General features: G+C 45.4%; 1 protein-coding gene across 2 annotated transcripts in view; it reads right to left on the bottom strand.

The window, feature by feature from the left end:
* The window catches only part of LOC138971559 (cell death abnormality protein 1-like), a 39,370-nt gene that overhangs the window by 9,274 nt on the left and 11,185 nt on the right, over positions 1-18,911 (bottom strand). For both annotated transcript variants that reach the window (XM_070344312.1, XM_070344311.1), the window contains exons 10-14: positions 18,598-18,639; positions 15,288-15,437; positions 13,024-13,062; positions 9,886-10,011; positions 9,204-9,350 (exon numbers count right to left, since the gene is read on the bottom strand). In XM_070344312.1, coding sequence (XP_070200413.1) covers positions 9,204-9,350; positions 9,886-10,011; positions 13,024-13,062; positions 15,288-15,437; positions 18,598-18,639 — 504 coding nt within the window. The remainder of the gene's footprint in view (positions 1-9,203; positions 9,351-9,885; positions 10,012-13,023; positions 13,063-15,287; positions 15,438-18,597; positions 18,640-18,911) is intronic.

The raw sequence follows: 18,911 nt of genomic DNA, 5'->3' as shown, positions 1-18,911 counted from the left end.
ACTTGCCAAAAATCGGAAAAGTTTTGAAAAATTTACAAACGCCGGAACTCCGTGACCAGATACTACTTCCACCTGTCTCATGCCAGTTGGAAGACTGGAAGAGGAAGTGGATACAGCCTGTATAACAGCAAAGGAACCGCAGTAACGGAACCGGAATCCAAAAGCTGAAAAGTGCCGACTACCAACACCACAGTGTTAACGGTAGAAGGCTATCCCATCCTGTACCGGACGACACAGCCGCAAAAGCGGAAGCGAAACCGGCCGCGGATTAGTAAACATCAGAACCACCCGGTTGCATAGAAACACACCAGACGATTCCGTTGAACCTCGAACCAATAGAGCTGCGAGCGCCACTGCACTTGCTAACTTGAAACGGAACCTGAATTCAGTGCTAAACAATAATGCGTAAGCACCTTCATCTGAACAGCCGCCATGCCTAACAGTGCAATCCGGAAGCTGACTCCCTGCTTGACTTAATAGTCCAACAAAAAGCCGTCCCTACTGCTCACTTCCCGCCCCCCGGGAGGAAGCGGAAGTTGCATCAGACTTCAAACATTTGCCATCTTCAGGGCAATGAACGACGATTTCCGGCCGCGGAAGTGAACTCCCTGTTCCTCCGAGCTCCGGAAGTCATCGAACGCAGACAGAGGTGGAGGAAGTTAAAAATGCTCTCGACCACCCCTTCCAGTCAAAAACTTAAATTGAAAATTTTAATCTAAATTTTAATTTGATTATATACTTACCCAACTCACATAAAGCAATTTACTCCAGTTTAGTGCTAGGACGCTGAATAGCATCGCCTTGGTAACAAGGGGAGGTCACCCTAAAAAAGAGCTACCTTGACCCCTTAACAGGACAGAGTCACATGACTCAACGACCTTGCCGCCATCTTTGAATCATTCAATCGAAAGCGAACATAGAAAAATTTCCCTCTTTTTTATGAACAAAAAAACCCCATAAAACCCCAAAAGCGGGGCAGGAGGGCGGGTATCCACTATGTGAGTTGGGTAAGTATATAATCAAATTAAAATTTAGATTAAAATTTTCAATTAAATTACATATCTTATCCCAACTCACATAAAGCAGAATGCTAATGAAGGAGGTGGGAAAACAAAATTCCACTTGTCCAGCATCGACAATGGCTGGTAGGGAGCTACTGCCATCATGACGAGTGCTGGCCACATCTCGCAGGTAAAAGTTGACGAAGACGTCCTGCGATTTCCAGTAGGCAGCGTCTAGGACCTCTGCCAGCCTGCCTGAGCGGAGGACTGCCAGAGAAGTAGCCCAGGCTCTGGCTTCATGAGTTCTTGACGACGTCATAGGAAGGACAGAATGCCCAATCCCAACTTGACTGTGCCACCACGCATACGCTTGTTTAATAAGCGTAGAGACCCATCTTACCAAAGTGACCCGCGACACGTCCTTGCTCCTTTCAGTGTTAACTGAGGTGAAGAGCAGTTTTTGGTCCCTAGACCTAATAGGCGTGGTACGGGATAAGTAGCTGGTAAGAGTACGAACAGGACAATTGACCATATCAGGATCACCAGACGCAAGAATCCTACTTAAAGGAGGAATGCGAATAACAGAGGAGGACAGACCATGTTTTTGGTTTTTGGCAAGGAACTCCGGCCGAAATCTTAAACCAACAGAGCCCTCGCTCTCAAAAGAAATATCCTTAGCCAGGCCTGAAAGAGCGTGCACCTCACTGCCTCTACGGGCAGAGGCTAACAAAACGAGGAACAAGGCTTTACGAGTCAAGTTAGCTAAGCTCGCTGAAGCTAAAGGTTCGAAATCCGAAGAGGCTAGAAACTTGAGTACCAAAAAATAAGTCCCACGCGGGAAGAGGGGACTTAGCCTTCGTAAAACCAATCGCTGCCCCCTTAAGAACACTAGCAATTACACCGCCCAGGTTAATGCTATGCCCTAATTGCTTCAGAGTAGAAGAAATGGCTGAGCGCCTGACTCTCAAAAAAGAAGGAGCCAAGCCCTGAGCAGCCAAACACGAGAGATGATTTGCTACATGTATAGAGCGAGGTGAAGTAGCAGTAACTCCATTCTCCGAGCACCACTTTGTCCAAGCTGACCAGTGTGACGCATAAACAGTGCTGGTCGATTCCCTGTGGGCCTTTTGGACAAAGCCTAAAGTAGCGTCTGAGGAGCCAGAACGGCGCAGCGACCTAGAAAGAAGGGAGGGCCGTCTGCGAGGCGAAGGAGGTCGGGGAACCAATGTTGGCTGGGCCACCAAGGGGCCACCAACACCAAGCAAGGCTGTCCCAGCTCCGCCTTCCTGAGAACCTTTCCCAAGAGATGAAACGGGGGGAAAGCATAGGCTATCAGACGCGACCAGTTTACTTCGAGGGCGTTTGTTTCCCACGCCTCTGGGTCTGGAAAGGGGGAGACAAAGACCTGAAGCCTGCGGGAGAATCTTGTCGCAAACAGATCGACTGTAGGCTTGCCGAAATGCCACCACAGACGTTGTAGGACCTGATGAGTCAGAGTCTACTCCGTGTGCATCGTACGCGACGGGCGACTGAGGTAGTCCGCAAGAACGTTGAGTTTGCCTGGGATGTACTTCGCTGACGACAGAATAAGGTGCTGGCTGCCCCAGGCCAGAATCTGACCTGACCTGACAGAAAGAGCGAGAGACAAAGTGCCTCCCTGTTTGTTGATATAGGCCGCCACGGTCGTGTTGTCTGTGCGAACCCCAATTTGTTCGTTCCTGACCATAGACAGAAACGATTGGAGTCCCAGGAAAACAGCCTCTAACTCTAGGGCATTGATGTGCCCCCCACTCTGCCTCTCGTTCCACAGACCTGACGCAGTGTGAACAGAAAGATGGGCACCCCAGCCCTCCATAGACGCGTCTGTGAACAGAAACTCGTCCGGGGGGGGGGCCATCGAGATTGGCCTCCCTGTGAAATCCCGGGGAGCAGCCACTGCCTCGTTGTGTGCCGAAACCAGCTTTCGAGAGAGACTACTGTCTCCCAGCCCTGAAGAGAAGGCTTCCACAGCGAACTCAGGGCAGCCTGAAATGGCCGCTTGTGGACTCTGCCTAAGGGCACAAGAGTGGCCATCGATTCCATTTGGCCAAGAAGAGAGGTCAGAACACGTACAGACGCTTTCTTTTTCAAGGACAGAGTACGAAACAGACTTTGCAACCTGTCCACCCTTCTCTGTGAAGGGCGTACCAGCCAATCGACGGTGTATGTTTTTGCGTGTGGAAGAAAAACAACCCCAATGCTAAAAACGTCTGTGCCAAACCTAGGTTTAGCCACATGATGGTGTTAGTTCTTTCCGTAACCTCTTAGAAAGAAAAGCTGAAACTAAGGAATTCCTGCGAGTCCTTTGTGCTGCGCAGCGAAAGTCGCTGACAGAAGCCACTGCCTCAAGAGGTAGGCTTAGCCGGAAAAGTTCCGACTGAGAGGTTACGAGCAATGGCTCAGTGAGCCTAAAAATTTAGTCAGAATGTGAGCCCGTAATTTGGACATGTTCTGGCGACTTGTCGGAAACCAAAGCTTATGACCCTGATGAGAAAGCGCAATTCAGTAACCCGTAAAAGCTGAGATAGTTTTAACAGCTTGCCTTGTTTTTCGCCACAGAGGCAAAAAACAAAAATTGAGGCCTTAGCAGCTTCACCCTAGAAGGTGAAAAATAAGAGGTATGCCGCACCAAAGATGGGCGTACATACCGCGAAGCTGCCTAAGGCAGAGGGTTTAACCCAATGTTTGTTTGCTTAGCTTCGTTATCTTGCCTAATTTAAGGCAAAATGTGGCAAGCCGACGCAGATCACAGCTTCTCCCAGAAGAAGAACCACAAAAAGAAAAGAGCGGAGTAGACCCGCCTCTTGTTTGTAACCTGAGCCAAGCAATGTGCCAAGAAAAGCGCTGGGAGGCTCCGCTGTTCAAGAGACTTTAGCCAAAGTAGCTAGAAGCGACATGACATCCTTCTCCCGTGCGTCACGACGAAACTCGAAGTTAACAAGAGCAGAGAAGATAGAGCGCTATAAAAAATCTTGCAAAGTTTCCGAAAAAGAGGATAACTTGAAAAGATCATGTGCTTATTTCCTCAGAGACAAGAAAGAGGACTCAGTAAAACGTACTCTTCTACTGCAACCGTCTTCCCTACCAGGATAGTGACAACTTTCTCTACCGCATCGTCACGAAACCTGAATGGGTCTAATGACGACGCGATCGATCTCGACAGAGATCTCTGCAAAGTCTCAGAGAGAGACGATAACTCAAGCAAGCGTAAGCCAGTTACTCCAAAGACAAAAGAGAATTCTCCGAAAACGGGACTACTCTGTCTCTGCTGTATCATCTTGCCGAAGGACTGCAAGTTCCGGTGTGCCCGGAAAAAGTGGAACGAGGCAAGGCAAACGAGTCAATCAAATTGACTGAATTATGCGGCAGTGTAAACTTCTTAGCCGAACCAGCAGGCAAAGCTGAGGCTAAACACAAAGAAGCACGGTAAGGCTGCGCTGAATCAGGAGCCAGACCGTGAGCTGTTAACCGCGGTACAGCGTGAAACGCACCGCCATGCTGACCAGTAGTCAGAAGCTTAGACAGCTCAAACGCTACCAACGGGAATTCCCGAAAACGGAACTGCTGTTTCTAGTCCTTCGCAGAACGGAAATCCCCCAAAGCGGAAGGAGGTTGGGCAAACAAACCTACAAGTGTTGCCGCACCCTCCTCGAACTACCGTGAAGGAACTTCCGCCGCCAAAGCCAGTGCTAGCGGAAGTTCAACCGGTACACGGATGTTGGCATCTTCGTCAACCTGAACGGAAGCACCAAAATCCGACTCATAATCCCGCACATCCGTGCAATAAGGCAACGAACTTCCGCCCTGACTACAATAGTCAGGCGAAGCGTCACCCAGAAGGGACGACACACGAGGGATGCGATACCCAAGCAGTGTGTCCCTAGGGACTGCTTTCCTGCCCAGAGGGCGGAAGCGGGGAATGTCACCCCCTCCTCAAAATACCGTGAAGCCACTACCTCCGCTAAAGCCAGAGCTTGCGGAAGCTTAGTCGGTATGCGGAAGTTGACATCTTCGTCACCCTGGACGGAAGTGCCAAAATCCGACTCGTAGTCCCTCACTTCCGTGAAGTCAGGCAAGACACTTCCGCCGTGACTACCATAGTCCGACGAAGCGTCGCCCGGAAGAGACGCCACACGAGGGATTTTAACCCAAGCGGCACGTCTCTAGGGACTGCTTCCTGCCTGGAAGGCGGAAGCGGGGAAAGCTGTGAAAGCTGTGCTGCCGCACCGACTGCTCCTCTAGAGAGTGTCGGCGGACGCACTTCCCCTGTTCGGTCGGAAACCGAACGCGTGTCTGGGCTTTACCCTCGAACTAGAAGTTCACTCGATCGGAACGACGTAGACCGAGGGCCTAAGCTTTCGCGCACACGTACCGGTGTGGCGACTCTCTCCAAACCACGCACTTCGTTTTGGCCGGAGAACCCGGTTACTGGCGAAGTATAAATACCTTGATCGTCGTCAGTCCAAGAGGCCTGGGAACGCAGCAGAGAAACACCACGGCTGCCATCAACGAGGCGTGAACGTCGCCAGACGTAAAGGTGGAGGAAGGCGGAACACGCACCCTGGCAAGGGAACGCACACCTCCCACACCGGAAGGCAAAGACAACATCTCAGCCTTGGTAGACGAAAACTCGGCTGAAAGAGAGGATATCTGTGCACTCAAGGAGTGCAAAATAGCAGAAAAATCCTGCTTCTCGCTAACAGGACCTGAACCGGACAAGACCGGTGAAGCAGCTGAAGGCAAACTAGGCATAGCCGGAGAATTAGGTAAATCTATCACACATCAAACGAGGATTTAGTTAAAGGATCTGTGACTTTAAACAAAGCTTGACCTGCCGAACTCTTCGACTTACGAGAAGGCTTCTTTGTTGGAGAAGGCTCGGCCACTGACTTAACATTTTCTTCTTTTCCTTATCCGACATGGCGAACGGAAAAAATGTAAACAAAGCTAAGTACTCGACAAAACCTAAGTCACAAAAACGATAACAAACGACAACAAAGCTCACCCAAACACACAGTAGGAGCAGAGGGACCGTGTGCCAGTACCAAGGCAGGGTCTGACAAAGGCAGAAGTCAGACAAACCGGCTGTAGCCGGAGCAAAATCAAAACACGTCTGTAGCAACAGACCGCTGGAGAGTGAATGATTCAAAGATGGCGGCAAGGTCGTTGAGTCATGTGACTCTGTCCTGTTAAGGGGTCAAGGTAGCTCTTTTTTAGGGTGACCTCCCCTTGTTACCAAGGCGATGCTATTCAGCGTCCTAGCACTAAACTGGAGTAAATTGCTTTATGTGAGTTGGGATAAGATATGTAATTTAATGCCGTTTTCAACCGCCCACGTCACTGCGCTGGACAACTTGAACGGCAAGTTAAGCTGGGTGTCGTCCATCCCCATGGACGCACCCTACCACTTTCACCAGAGAACACGGCTACACGCGGTCAATTGTCAACTCCAGGGCAATGGACAACTATTCCCGGAAGCTGAAGAGAACATTCTGATCCTCCGAACTTCCGGAAGTCGTCTGACTGGATAGAGGTGGAGGAAGTTATGCTTTGCTCTCAACCACCCCTTCCGGTCAAAACTTAAATGCCGTTTTCCGCCGCCCACGTCACTGCGCTGGACAACTTGAACGGCAAGTTAAGCTGGGTGTCGACCATCCCCATGGACGCACCCTCGTTAACCTTCCTGCTAGCCATCGTAGTCAGGTAGGCGACCCCAGAATGACACCCGTGGTCAGCACCAGAGTCACCAATAACTTAAATGCCATCCTCGTTAGCCCACGTCACTGCGCTGGACAACTAGAACGGCAAGTAAGCTGGGTGTCGCCCACCACCATGGACGCACCCTCGTTAACCTTCCTGCTAGCCATCGTAGTCAGGTAGGCGACCCCAGAATGACACCCGTGGTCAGCACCAGAGTCACCAATAACTTAAATGCCATCCTCGTTAGCCCACGTCACTGCGCTGGACAACTAGAACGGCAAGTAAGCTGGGTGTCGCCCACCACCATGGACGCACCCTGGTTAGCCTTCCTGCTCGCCATCGTAGTCAGGTAGGCCACAGAGGCAGCCCCGTCATCCGCCCTACCCTCCGACTCGAGCTCAAACTCAGACCCAGGGGGTAGAACTTCAGACAAATTATCGTCGGCGGTGTCCTCTACCACAGAGGCACCCCATCATCCGCCCTACCCTCCGACTCGAGCTCAAACTCAGATCCAGGAGGTAGAACTTCAGACCCGACTACTTCCTGCCCCCCGGGCGGAAGAGGACAAAGAAGGTCCCCGATATTCTCATAAAGAGATGTTCGGAGCCCCCCCGTCCTTTCGCTGCTCATCGGGACTTTCAAGGCAACTAAGCGCTTTAAAGCCTCCTGAGCTCGCACACCGCTTTCGCTAGAGAACCTAGCTACTCGCGGTGTAGACATACCTTTAACTGGAGTAGACACATTCAGCAGAGACACCATGTGAGTACCCCCATCCTGCGAAGCATGGACATCAGCCCGAGTCACGGTCGCTGAAGCCTAAGCGGAAGTCGAAGCGGAAGCTGCAGGAGACTGTCGGATCCTGGCTAGAGAGAAAGCAACAGACACACCTGCCGGAAGAGAACGCAGTTACTCCCGAGTGGAAGACAATTCCGACGCTTACAACGAAACCTGCGCGCTAAGCGTCAACAATAACGCCGCAACAACAGCTGGTGCTAACCCAGGGCAACCAGGCGTAACAGAATCAGTCAGTGCTATACCAGAAAGACCACTCTTGTCAGAGGATAAACTAGTCTGACCGGAAGCTGCTTGAACATCTGCCAAAACGGGAGACTTAACAGAAGATGGCTCTGACGATAAAGACGCGGATTATTCTGCGCCCTTATCTCTCCTCGAGCTTCTTTTAGGAGGCGTATCGTCAGGTACCTGCCTCTGACTATGCTTCCGTTTCGCGCTATCAAAGAGCGCAGCCTCAGCCATGGCAAAAGAACTCGCGAAAAAATTTCACAGAAAAAATTTCACAAGTTCAGACAAGCGACGAAACGTCGCTAAAGTTACAACACCATTAGAAAGATCTCACCACACAGCATAGGTACAGGTGTAAAGCTAGGCGGCGACCAAGGGGAGAAGCCAAAGCCAAAGACTCTGGAGAAAAGCTGAAAACAGCCGGAGCGTACGTCAGGAGCGTCCAGTCCACTTGAAACGCGGAGTGAGAATGGTACAAATGGCGGCGTATGCGCACGCATACGGAAGTTGAACCGGACATCGGTCTGATATTATGGGATGGATCACTCTTTTTTAGGGTGGTCTCCCTTGTTACCAAGGGGAACGCGTACAGCGTTACCAGCACTGAACTAGAGTTAATTGCTATATGTGAGTTGGGTAAAGATATGTAATTTAATTAAAAATATAAAAATTATTATCAAAAACAAATTTCCGAAATCGATTTAAAAACAATTTCATCTTATTCCTTGTCGGTTCCTGATTCCAAAAACATATAGATATGATATGTTTGGATTAAAAACACGCTCAGAAAGTTCAAACGAAGAGAGGTACAGAAAAGCGTGCTATGCAGCACAGCGAAACCACTACCGCGCTGAACAGGCTCGTCAGTTTCACTCCGTTTTGCACAAGCGGCGGACTACGGTCATTGTGAAAAAATGCAGTGCGTTCAGTTTCATTCTGTGAGTTCCACAGCTTGACTAAATGTAGTAATTTCGCCTTACGCGACTTGTTTGTTTATTTGGTGTTTAACGTCGTTTTCAACCACGAAGGTTATATCGCGACGGGGGAAGGGGGGAGATGGGATAGAGCCACTTGTCAATTGTTTCTTGTTCACAAAAGCACTAATCAAAAATTTGCTCCAGGGGCTTGCAACGTAGTACAATATATGACCTTACTGGGAGAATGCAAGTTTCCAGTACAAAGGACTTAACATTTCTTACATACTGCTTGACTAAAATCTTTACAAAAATTGACTATATTCTATACAAGAAACAGTTAACAAGGGTAAAAGGAGAAACAGAATCCGTTAGTCGCCTCTTACGACATGCTGGGGAGCATCGGGTAAATTCTTTCTCGTCCCAACCAATATAGGACTCCCCCTAACCCGCGGGGGGTAGCTATTATCTTGGATTGCTTCGTTTTGTAACTGTTGAATCTATGCATAACATGTCCTGCACTTACCGCAGCCGGCTCCAGTACTAGATTTGACATTATTGGCGAGGTCACACACACACTTCTTGGTCAGCTTGTCGCAGATAGCATGTGTCGTACACGGATCGGCATCTTTTGTTGTCTTGCAGGCATCGCCCACTTCCTTCAACTTCTTCGCTGTCGAGCAAAATACGTTGTACGTTGCAGTCTATTGGAGCTTTAGGTTCGACTGTGTCTTTACTTGTGGTGGACCAGGCCAGTTCCGTGTGTGTTCGTGTGTGTGTGTGTCTGCGGGTGGGAGGGGGGTTGGTGGGTGGCGGTCAGTAGGGGTTATTAGGGAATGTGAGGCGCGTATGGATGTGTGTGTGTGTGTGTGTGTGTGTGCGTATGTGTGTGTGTATGTGTGTGTATGTGTTTTGTGTGTGTGTGTGTGTGTGTGTGTTTGTGTGTGTGTATGAGTGAGTGCGTGTGTATGTGTGATGCAAGAGAGAGAGAGAGAAAGAGAGAGAGAGAGAGAGACACACACACACACACACACACACACACACACACAGACAGAGTCATACTTCGGTAGAGAGAGAGAGAGAGAGAGAGAGCGTACACACACACACACACACATACACACACACACACACATACACATCAACACACACGCTGATCCATTCAAACCCTTTCCCCTTCACAAACATAAGGTTTGTCTTCGTGTACTTACCGCATCTACCAAAAAAATATTCCGGGTACTCATCGTTGCATTTGCATGTTGAGGGGCTTCCTGAACAAATGGAGTTGGTGATACAGGTATCTGTCGCAGCTGTACAGCCCTCGCCGGCTTTTATCACTGCATTTCAAAATAGGAAAACGCATTGAACAAAAGCAGAAGCCTATTATACTAAAAGCACTTTACTACTATCACCAGCAGTCGACACGCGATGAAACATAATTATGCCCGTTGTCCTTTCCTTGGGAATATCCCGTACTAAAAATAGAATACGGCATTGTGGGACAGCATTTCAAGGGCACTCACGCACTTTATTTGATTTTTAATACACGACTCAAAACCTTTGGGATTAATAATAACAAAAAAGTAAATAGAGTTAAGAAAAGAAGAAAGTTTGAAAAATTGAGAAAAAATGTTCTTACAAAAGACTTGCCAAGTATAAGACTCGAACTCGAGACCGCCGGAACTGCAAGCAAACGTACTACCACCCCGCTACGGTGGCTCTCGACCTAAACGTGTGAAAACAAATAATTTATTTGAACTGCAACCATACCTTCCACGTGGCCGCCGGGGTTATCGAAAGAGCATTAATTTGTCGGCTAGTTGCCCCGTTCGTATTTGTGATTTGTACGTTTTCTTGTTGTCATCATTATATATAATCGTGGTGTTACCGATAGGACATTACATTTTCACCAAAGCCGAGGTAACTAAAACAAAATATAATGGGAAATTCTGGGGAAATTGTCCCGCTGGAAGTACTCAATAATTATGCAGCTTTTTGATTATTTCGATACAAGAATTACGTTTGGAATAAAGCAAATAAATAAAATACAAGAATTACGAGTTCAGAAAAAATAAAAATAAAATTGCCGTCGAAGCGGATCGAAGCCGGGACCACAAAAGTAAGGACTAGCGCATGATCGGGCGCTTTACCAACTGAGCTATTCTGTCGCACTGTAGGCGAGGGAGATTTTAACTTCAAATATTACACTTGAGTTCTCGAGCGTGGTGACGACTGATTCGAGTTTTCGAGTCTCTCCGTTCGTATTTGGGTACTGTTCTCGATATCTCACTGTTCGGGGCTAGTTCAGTTCATAACTGACCCTACGCTCCTGGTCACTTCGTACAAGTTTGGAAAGCAATATCGATTAGCGATAATTTCAACCGTGACCGACATTATTGATACGAAATGCATTGATCAATCGCCGAAAGGCGCTGACGTCATTGCATCAAAGGATTTCCCTTCCCAAAATCCTCTATTCTCGATGATATACTAAGGAGTTACTTCGGGAGAACGACGATCTATGGACGGTTTATCATATAAAGGGAAGCAATCGGTTAAAAACGGGCGTCGTTAGAGCCCATGAACAGTGATGTGAACTTGTAGTATTTCATCCACTTGTGACAAAAGTCAAACGGATTGATCTCAATGAGATAAAACATTAATTTAACGATCAAAATGCACACAAAAATGGGAGAGAGAGAGAGAGAGAGAGAGAGAGAGAGAGAGAGAGAGAGAGAGGGAGAGAGAGAGAAAGAGAGAGAGAAAGAGAGAGAGAGACTCAGACTCAGAACTTTATTACAAAAGGATATAGAGAGAGAGAAAGAGAGAGAGAGAGAGAGAGAGAGAGAGAGAGAGAGAGAGAGAGAAAGAGAGAGAGAGAAAGAGAGAGGTTTCACTGGTGAATTCAGAGACAGGTAAACATATCAGGTATAAAGACAGTTAAGCATATCATCAGGAATGACGAATTCAAACTCAAGAATTTGTAGGCAAAGAAACATACTATCAGGTTTAAAACAGTAAAAACAAAGTAAGGAAGATAGACAGACGGCTGAACTTTTTTTTAAATAAAAGGCTCACATAATTATTATCACGCAGGCATATATCTGAGAGTAGAAAATACGGAACAAAATAAACACAGTGCATCTTTCACCTTTAACGCCCCAGTCTGTCTCAAATGGTTTACAGAACGATTTAAATCTTCGCATGAAAAAAGCAGTTCTATTCTATCGAACACACTTGCAATAGCATTTAATAGCATTACATGACACAGTTCGTTTGAATGACTATTTAGCTCGCGTAAACCACACACCAGATTCGTGGTTTATTTAACCCCTGAGCCATTGTGAACCTGTGTGATCCTCTTTCCCTTTTTCCACAATTTTTGCCGATTTCGCGTAATTCCATTACGTGAAATCGGCAGCGTTTTGCCGAAAATGCGGAAAGGCTTCAAAAATTTGCCCATTTCGCAAAAGCGACAGCCAGTCTTGTTACTTTTTGTGTCACCATAACATTGCATTAAGATTGCTTCACCTCCCTACTATGTTTTGTATGGTCTATGTTGGTCTGTGTCGAGCATAACTCCGGAAATGCACGAAAACTACACTTTCTGCAATAACTTGCCATATCTTATCGATTATTGCGATATCTATCCATTTGAGTATCTAGTTGTCTAAGTGTGATGATATCCCAGGCTTTTGAGTACTTTAAAACCAAAAATTGGCTGCCGATTTCGCAAAATGGGCAAATTTTAGAAGCCTTTACGCGATTTCGGCAAAATGTTGCCGATTCCGCGAATTCGGCAATTCCGTGAATTCGGCACGACATATGCACTGATTCATGCGTTTATTTATTTGTGACATAACTTGCTAACAGACAAACACATCTAATACGTGAATACACCCAGTTGCACTCTTGAAAACAATCTCGTGATTTTTGATCAAAACAAGAAATTCCTATGAGGTAGGAAAAACACCCCCGTCAAAGGGAAATAACCTTCTCAGTTGGTGGCAGTGACTGAGTGAGAATAGTTATTTCCCTTTGACCATGAAGATGTCCCTGTATAAGTCCTTGTATAATTTTAATCCACCAATAACTCCATAACCGTGTGTTTGACTGGTCCCAATGTTTGTAAGGACCGTCTCAGGAATGTATAGAACCTGTTCACCAAGTTTGGTGACGATCGGTCCGTTCATTCTTGAGATCTATATGCGAACACAAACACACAAACACACAAACAAACACACAAACACCCAAACAAACACATCGAGCGAAACCTATACACACACCTATACCGGGGGTGTAAAAACGCACAAACATTAACTGCATTGCGCAAAGGAAGATATACTCACAGCAATCATCGCCTTCTCTGATGTAGGTATCGGCACATTCTGCCCAGCAGAAGAACAAATCCTGTTTAATACAACCCAACCCAACAAACCATTCGGCATGCCACAACACAACACAACACAACACAACACAACACAACACAACCACATTCAACACACAATAACTTCACCTTGTCACATCACACACCACCATAAAATACCACACGCCAACATACTACACCACAATACATCACACAACGTCACATCACACAATCCCAAACCACACATGATCATACCATACAACAACTGACCGCACCACAACACAAAATCATACCACACCACAACACACCACATCACACAACTAAAACATACCCCACCACATAACAACACACAACACCACAACATACCGCACTAAAACACACCACACCATACCACATCACAAAACAATAGAACACAACATACCAAACCACATCAAACCGTACCACATCATACCACACTACACCACAGAACACAACATCATACTACAAGACACGGCAACACACCGTATAACACACCTCACCACAGCACCACCCAACAAGCAATACCTCAACAATACACACCAAACCACATCAAACCGTACCACATCATACCACACTACACCACAAAACACTACATCATACTACAAGACACCGCAACATGCGACAACATTCCACACAAAACAACATACCACACCACACAACACTATTCTACACCACATCACAAAACAACACATTCAACCAGAGCACACCACACTGCAACACTCCACAACACACCACACCACACAACATACAAAACCACACCACATCATAACTTACCACATCACAACATACAACAACAAAATACAACACAGTGCACCATAACAACACATATCACACCACACCACACCAAAATACAACACACCACACCACACCACACCACACAACACCAGTACACACCATACCACAATATACAGGTGATAGACACCTGCCTGAGTAGGAATGGATAACACAAGAACAATACGCAGGATAACCAAACAAAACAAACATGTTCTGGATAGATATGAAATATGACTTTCTTCTTGTATATATATAAGACCTGACAAGTTGCCAATCCTTACGTTTTTGTCAGGTCGATTTTGGGGGTACCCATACTTGAGCGACGGTCACGCGACCCCAATAAAATAAATCTTTAATCGAAAAAAAGTATGTCAGGTCGCCAAATGAAATGCCTTTAATGGCAGAGAAAGCTGGAATTAAATGACACGAGAATGAAAGTTGTAGTAGGAGTTAAAGGCACAGTGCAGCTCACAGTCTTCGTTTTGCGTTTTTGTTGCAGCTGAGTGCATTTACAGTTCAAAAGTCCTCCTATGGTAGTAAAACAAACCCAAAACTACCCAACGACGACATCTGTGAAGCTCGACAGTTTCTTGTTCTGGCGAGTGCATAAATTAACCTAGTTATTACGTGGTGTTTGGTCGGAGTTTGATTCAACTGAGTGATTCCGGCCTCCATTTTGTCTTACACAAACTCATAATGACGTCTGACATAGTTTGCTAGTGACGTGTCTTTTTGTGCATGATGTGGTGATCTACTTGATCTAAATTTAGATCCAAAAATAGGCCAAGACCAGCCGGGTCCGAGTACGAAATTAATTCGTAAAAAAATCGCAGTTCTTGACTCTTTGGATGCAAGTCAATGAAACTTGATAGTTCTTCTAACGGATAGCTGCCTGAGGTATGACTAAAAGCCCCAGGGGCTCCGTGCACCTGGATTTGACTTGACTTGACTTGACTTGACAAGTTCAGTACCTTTAAAACAATGTTGCAATAATTTGTTGCTGAATTTATATTCCCTTTTGTTGTAATAGCGCCCCTAGGCTGAAATAGGGTGGAGTGAGACTATTCAATGAAATTCTCAAAATTCCCCATATGCAGGGCCGGATCCAGGGGGGGTGGAGGTTCCTGATGCCCGGAACCCCCCTAACCCCCCTCCCTCCCCGCTCCACCTCCTGGCCTAACCATATGTACCCCCTCCAAGGGTAAAAAATATATTAAAAAATATATAAAATTATGTACAAATACTCCCAGAATGCGCCAGATTGCACATGTTTTGATCTATATTTCAAACATTTTCCGGAGGGGCGTACCCCCGTACCCCCCAAGGAGGTTCGGGTGCTTTGCGGCACCCTCAACTAATGTACCCCTACCACAATTTGGAAACCTCCCCCTCACCCAACTTAGGTCCGGCCCTGCTTCGTGTCAATGAAATAGCAATAAACAAAACAGATCTTACTACAGATAACGCCCCGAACAACGGTCACGATGTGTTTATTCTCGTCACATGTGCAGACTGTGTCTCCACCGTTGGTCACAGCGCGGCAAACCTTGCCAGGGGCGGGATAACATTCCGCAACATTGCTGCATTGCTGTCCGTTCCTCAAGTCTTAAAAACAAACAAACAAGTCGCGTAAGGCGAAAATATATACAACATTTAGTCAAGTAGCTGTCGAACTCACAGAATGACACTGAACGCAATGCAACGCAGCAAGACCGTATACTCGTAGCATCGTCAGTCCACCGCGCACGGCAAAGGCAGTGAAATTGACAAGAAGAGCGGGGTAGTACTTGCGCTGAGAAGGATAGCACGCTTTTCTGTACCTCTCTTCGTTTTAACTTTCTGAGCGTGTTTTTAATCCAAACATATCATATCTATATGTTTTGGAATCAGGAACCGACAAGGAATAAGATGAAGGTGTTTTTAAATTGATTTGGACAATTTAACTTTGATAATAATTTTTATATTTTTAATTTTCAGAGCTTGTTTTTAATCCAAATATAACATATTTATATGTTTTTGAAATCAGAAAATGATAAAGAATAAGATGGACGTAAATTGGGATCGTTTTATAAAACAAATAATTTTTTTACAATTTTCAGATTTTTAATGACCAAACTCACTCATTAGTTTTTAAGCCACCAAGCTGAAATGCAATGCCAAACCCCGGCCTTTGTCGAAGACTACTTGACCAAAATTTCAACCAATTTGGTTAAAAAATGAGAGCGTGACAGTGCCGCCTCAACTTTCACGAAAAGCCGGATATGACGTCATCAAAGACATTTATCAAAAAAATGAAAAAAACGTATGGGGATTTCATACCCAGGAACTCTCATGTCAAATTTCATAAAGATCAATCCAGTAGTTTAGTCTGAATCGCTCTACACACACACACAGACAGACACACACACACACACATACACCACGACCCTCGTCTCGATTCCCTCCTCTACGTTAAAACATTTAGTCAAAACTTGACTAAATGTAAAAAGAAGAGAAAAACAAAGGGAGAAAGAAAGAAACCAAGTCACGTGAAGCGATATTAAAACATTTGTCGGCCTGAAACTGAAAGATCTACAAGCAAACACAAATCGACCTGACAAAAACCATAGCCCCGTATTTTAAAATCTGAAATGCACAAACCACCAACACTTCTGACTACCATTTGAAAGGCCATTCAATGTCCTGTTGAGAGCAATTTGTTTTATGCACCTTACTTCTCTAGTTTTTATGTAGACTTTGTCAAAGGCAGTAGGTGTCAACCGTTTCAGAGGCCAAAAATGGCACGTTTTGCGGCCATTTGTGAGGGGGTCCTCCACCGAAAGAGCCATATATGCTCAAGTTTTCAATGATTTGCTTTTGAACTTTCAGAAGTTATGACCAATAGGCTGACCAACATCTGTGTTGCTTTTTGCGAATGCGTATACTAAGCGTGTCGTATTACGTAACTTTTCCGAAAGAACTAAACAAATATTCATATTAATTCAGGGTTTTAGGCAACAAAAATCGTGACTTTGCATGCTGAGCAAAAGATGGTTGAGGCAATAGGTGCCAAAGTTTCAGGCAGATCCGAGTGCTGGTTTACATTTGCTGGAGATGGGAACGCGCATGACAAATTATTGATCACTGTCAGTGGTACTGTGTACATTGGCCGTGGTGATTTACAGTCCTGGGCCTGAGCTTACTTGGCTGTGTTTATTTTTACCCGGAGCACTGTGCTCGGTGTGTTGCGCTTTTGTGATCCGCAGCGAAGGAAGCACAGGCCAAGGTCTGGAAATCTCCACGGCTACTGTACGCAGTACCAAGAACGGTGATCAATATTTTTTTTCTTGCGCATTCCCATGGAATTTGGATTGTTACATTTATTTGTTAAATTTTAAAAATGTTATGCAATGTTTCAGAAGAAGTTTTTAAACTCGTCATAGGATTGTTCATTTGAGTCACAAAAAAATCATGACTTCGCATGTCTTTAGACAAATAAATTAATACACACACTGCGAACGTTTTACGTGCGTATAGGCACTAATAAACACGCTTGATATTTAAGCGATGATTCTGGTGCCACAGCGATGCCCAGCCAAGAGTGACCGCAGCATGTTTTAAGAGGCACGCAGCAATAACAGCAGTCAGCGCGGAACAGCGTGAACGTTCCATTTTTTCCTCATGTGTTTGCATGACCAGACAATTAACGCCAGTGACTATACGCAAATAAAACTTCGACAGTATCTGTTTCAATCATTTATCTATAGACATGCAAAGTCATGATTTTTTTTTAAACACAAGTGAACAATCCCATGACGAGTTTAAATTTTTACTCTGAAACGTTGCGTCACATCTGAATGAATAACTGTAACAATCCAATACTTTCGTACGAAGTATCTCGAGTATGTTGGTAAAACATTCTAAACATTTTCAAAGCAATCCACAAAGTCATTGCTAAAGTGCAGCGTTTTTTGTCATGGTACCCCTAAAATATTACGCAAAAAGTCCCGTTTTTGACAGCTCTTGCGAAAGACACCTGCAGCAGTAGGATTAGCATAGCGCACGAAATACGCAAGGTACCTAAACAAAGAAATCTGTTCAGGGTAGATAATTGATTTGACTTTCTTCTTGTATGTCAAAGTTGCAAAGTTTTGCCTATTGTGATTTTTGTTGTTGATTTTCAATTTGGCTCTTCTGTTTTTGTCTGGTCGATTTTGAGGGTACCCTTATTTGAGCGGCGGTCACGTGATCCCTGTAAAAGAAACCTTTAATCCAAAAGGTGATCCTGATAGTTTAAGTGAACGGTCCTAACTGGCATTACCATTTTTAATGAAATGACACAGGAATTAATGCTTTTAATTTGGGTGCGAAATTTGTTTGGCCAAGTTTATAATGAGGCCAGAAACGATTCCAAAGCAATCAATAACACACACAAAAAGAAGTTAAATAAAGTGCCTTTGTTGGCAACTATTCACATTTTGGTTATAAACGTCTGAAAGAAAATAGATCAAAGTGTGTCATAGCATAATAAAACACCCCACAGATAACATTTCTTTGATGATTTCCATAGTGTTGGCTTACCCTTAAAAGCAGGAATTGTTATTACCAAGACTAGTAAAGGTTTGGCTAGCTCAAACCCGAAGACCGAGACTGGTCGGCTTTTCTGTGGATGTGATCACATGTTTGAGGGTTAACATGACATTAGGCAAGCATCGTATCGAGTGCCATTACACTGCTTTATCATGATTGTTTTTACTTTAATGAAAATCTATCAGCTTATACTTACAACACTTGCCATCCTTTTCCCATGCTTTGGCTGAATCGCACACTGTAACCACCAAAAAATTGAATGCACAATGCGGACCAAGCAAAATAATAATGTGAAATGGAGAGAGTCGAGTGTCCTTGAAAACAGAAAGCTTAATCCAATATTCTGTAGAAGCAGCATCAGCACCACCACCAACAACAACAAAAACAACAGCAACAAAAACAGACATACACACACACACACACACACACACACACACACACACACACACACACACACGCGCGCGCGCGCGCTTCTGTATTCTTTTTAACTTTCTGATCTTGTTTTTAATA

This window comes from Littorina saxatilis, linkage group LG7 (genome assembly GCF_037325665.1).
Source record: "Littorina saxatilis isolate snail1 linkage group LG7, US_GU_Lsax_2.0, whole genome shotgun sequence".
In the NCBI taxonomy this organism is placed as follows: Eukaryota; Metazoa; Mollusca; class Gastropoda; order Littorinimorpha; family Littorinidae; genus Littorina; species Littorina saxatilis.
Note: the sequence above shows the minus strand (reverse complement) of the source record. Positions and strands in the feature narration are given on the sequence as shown.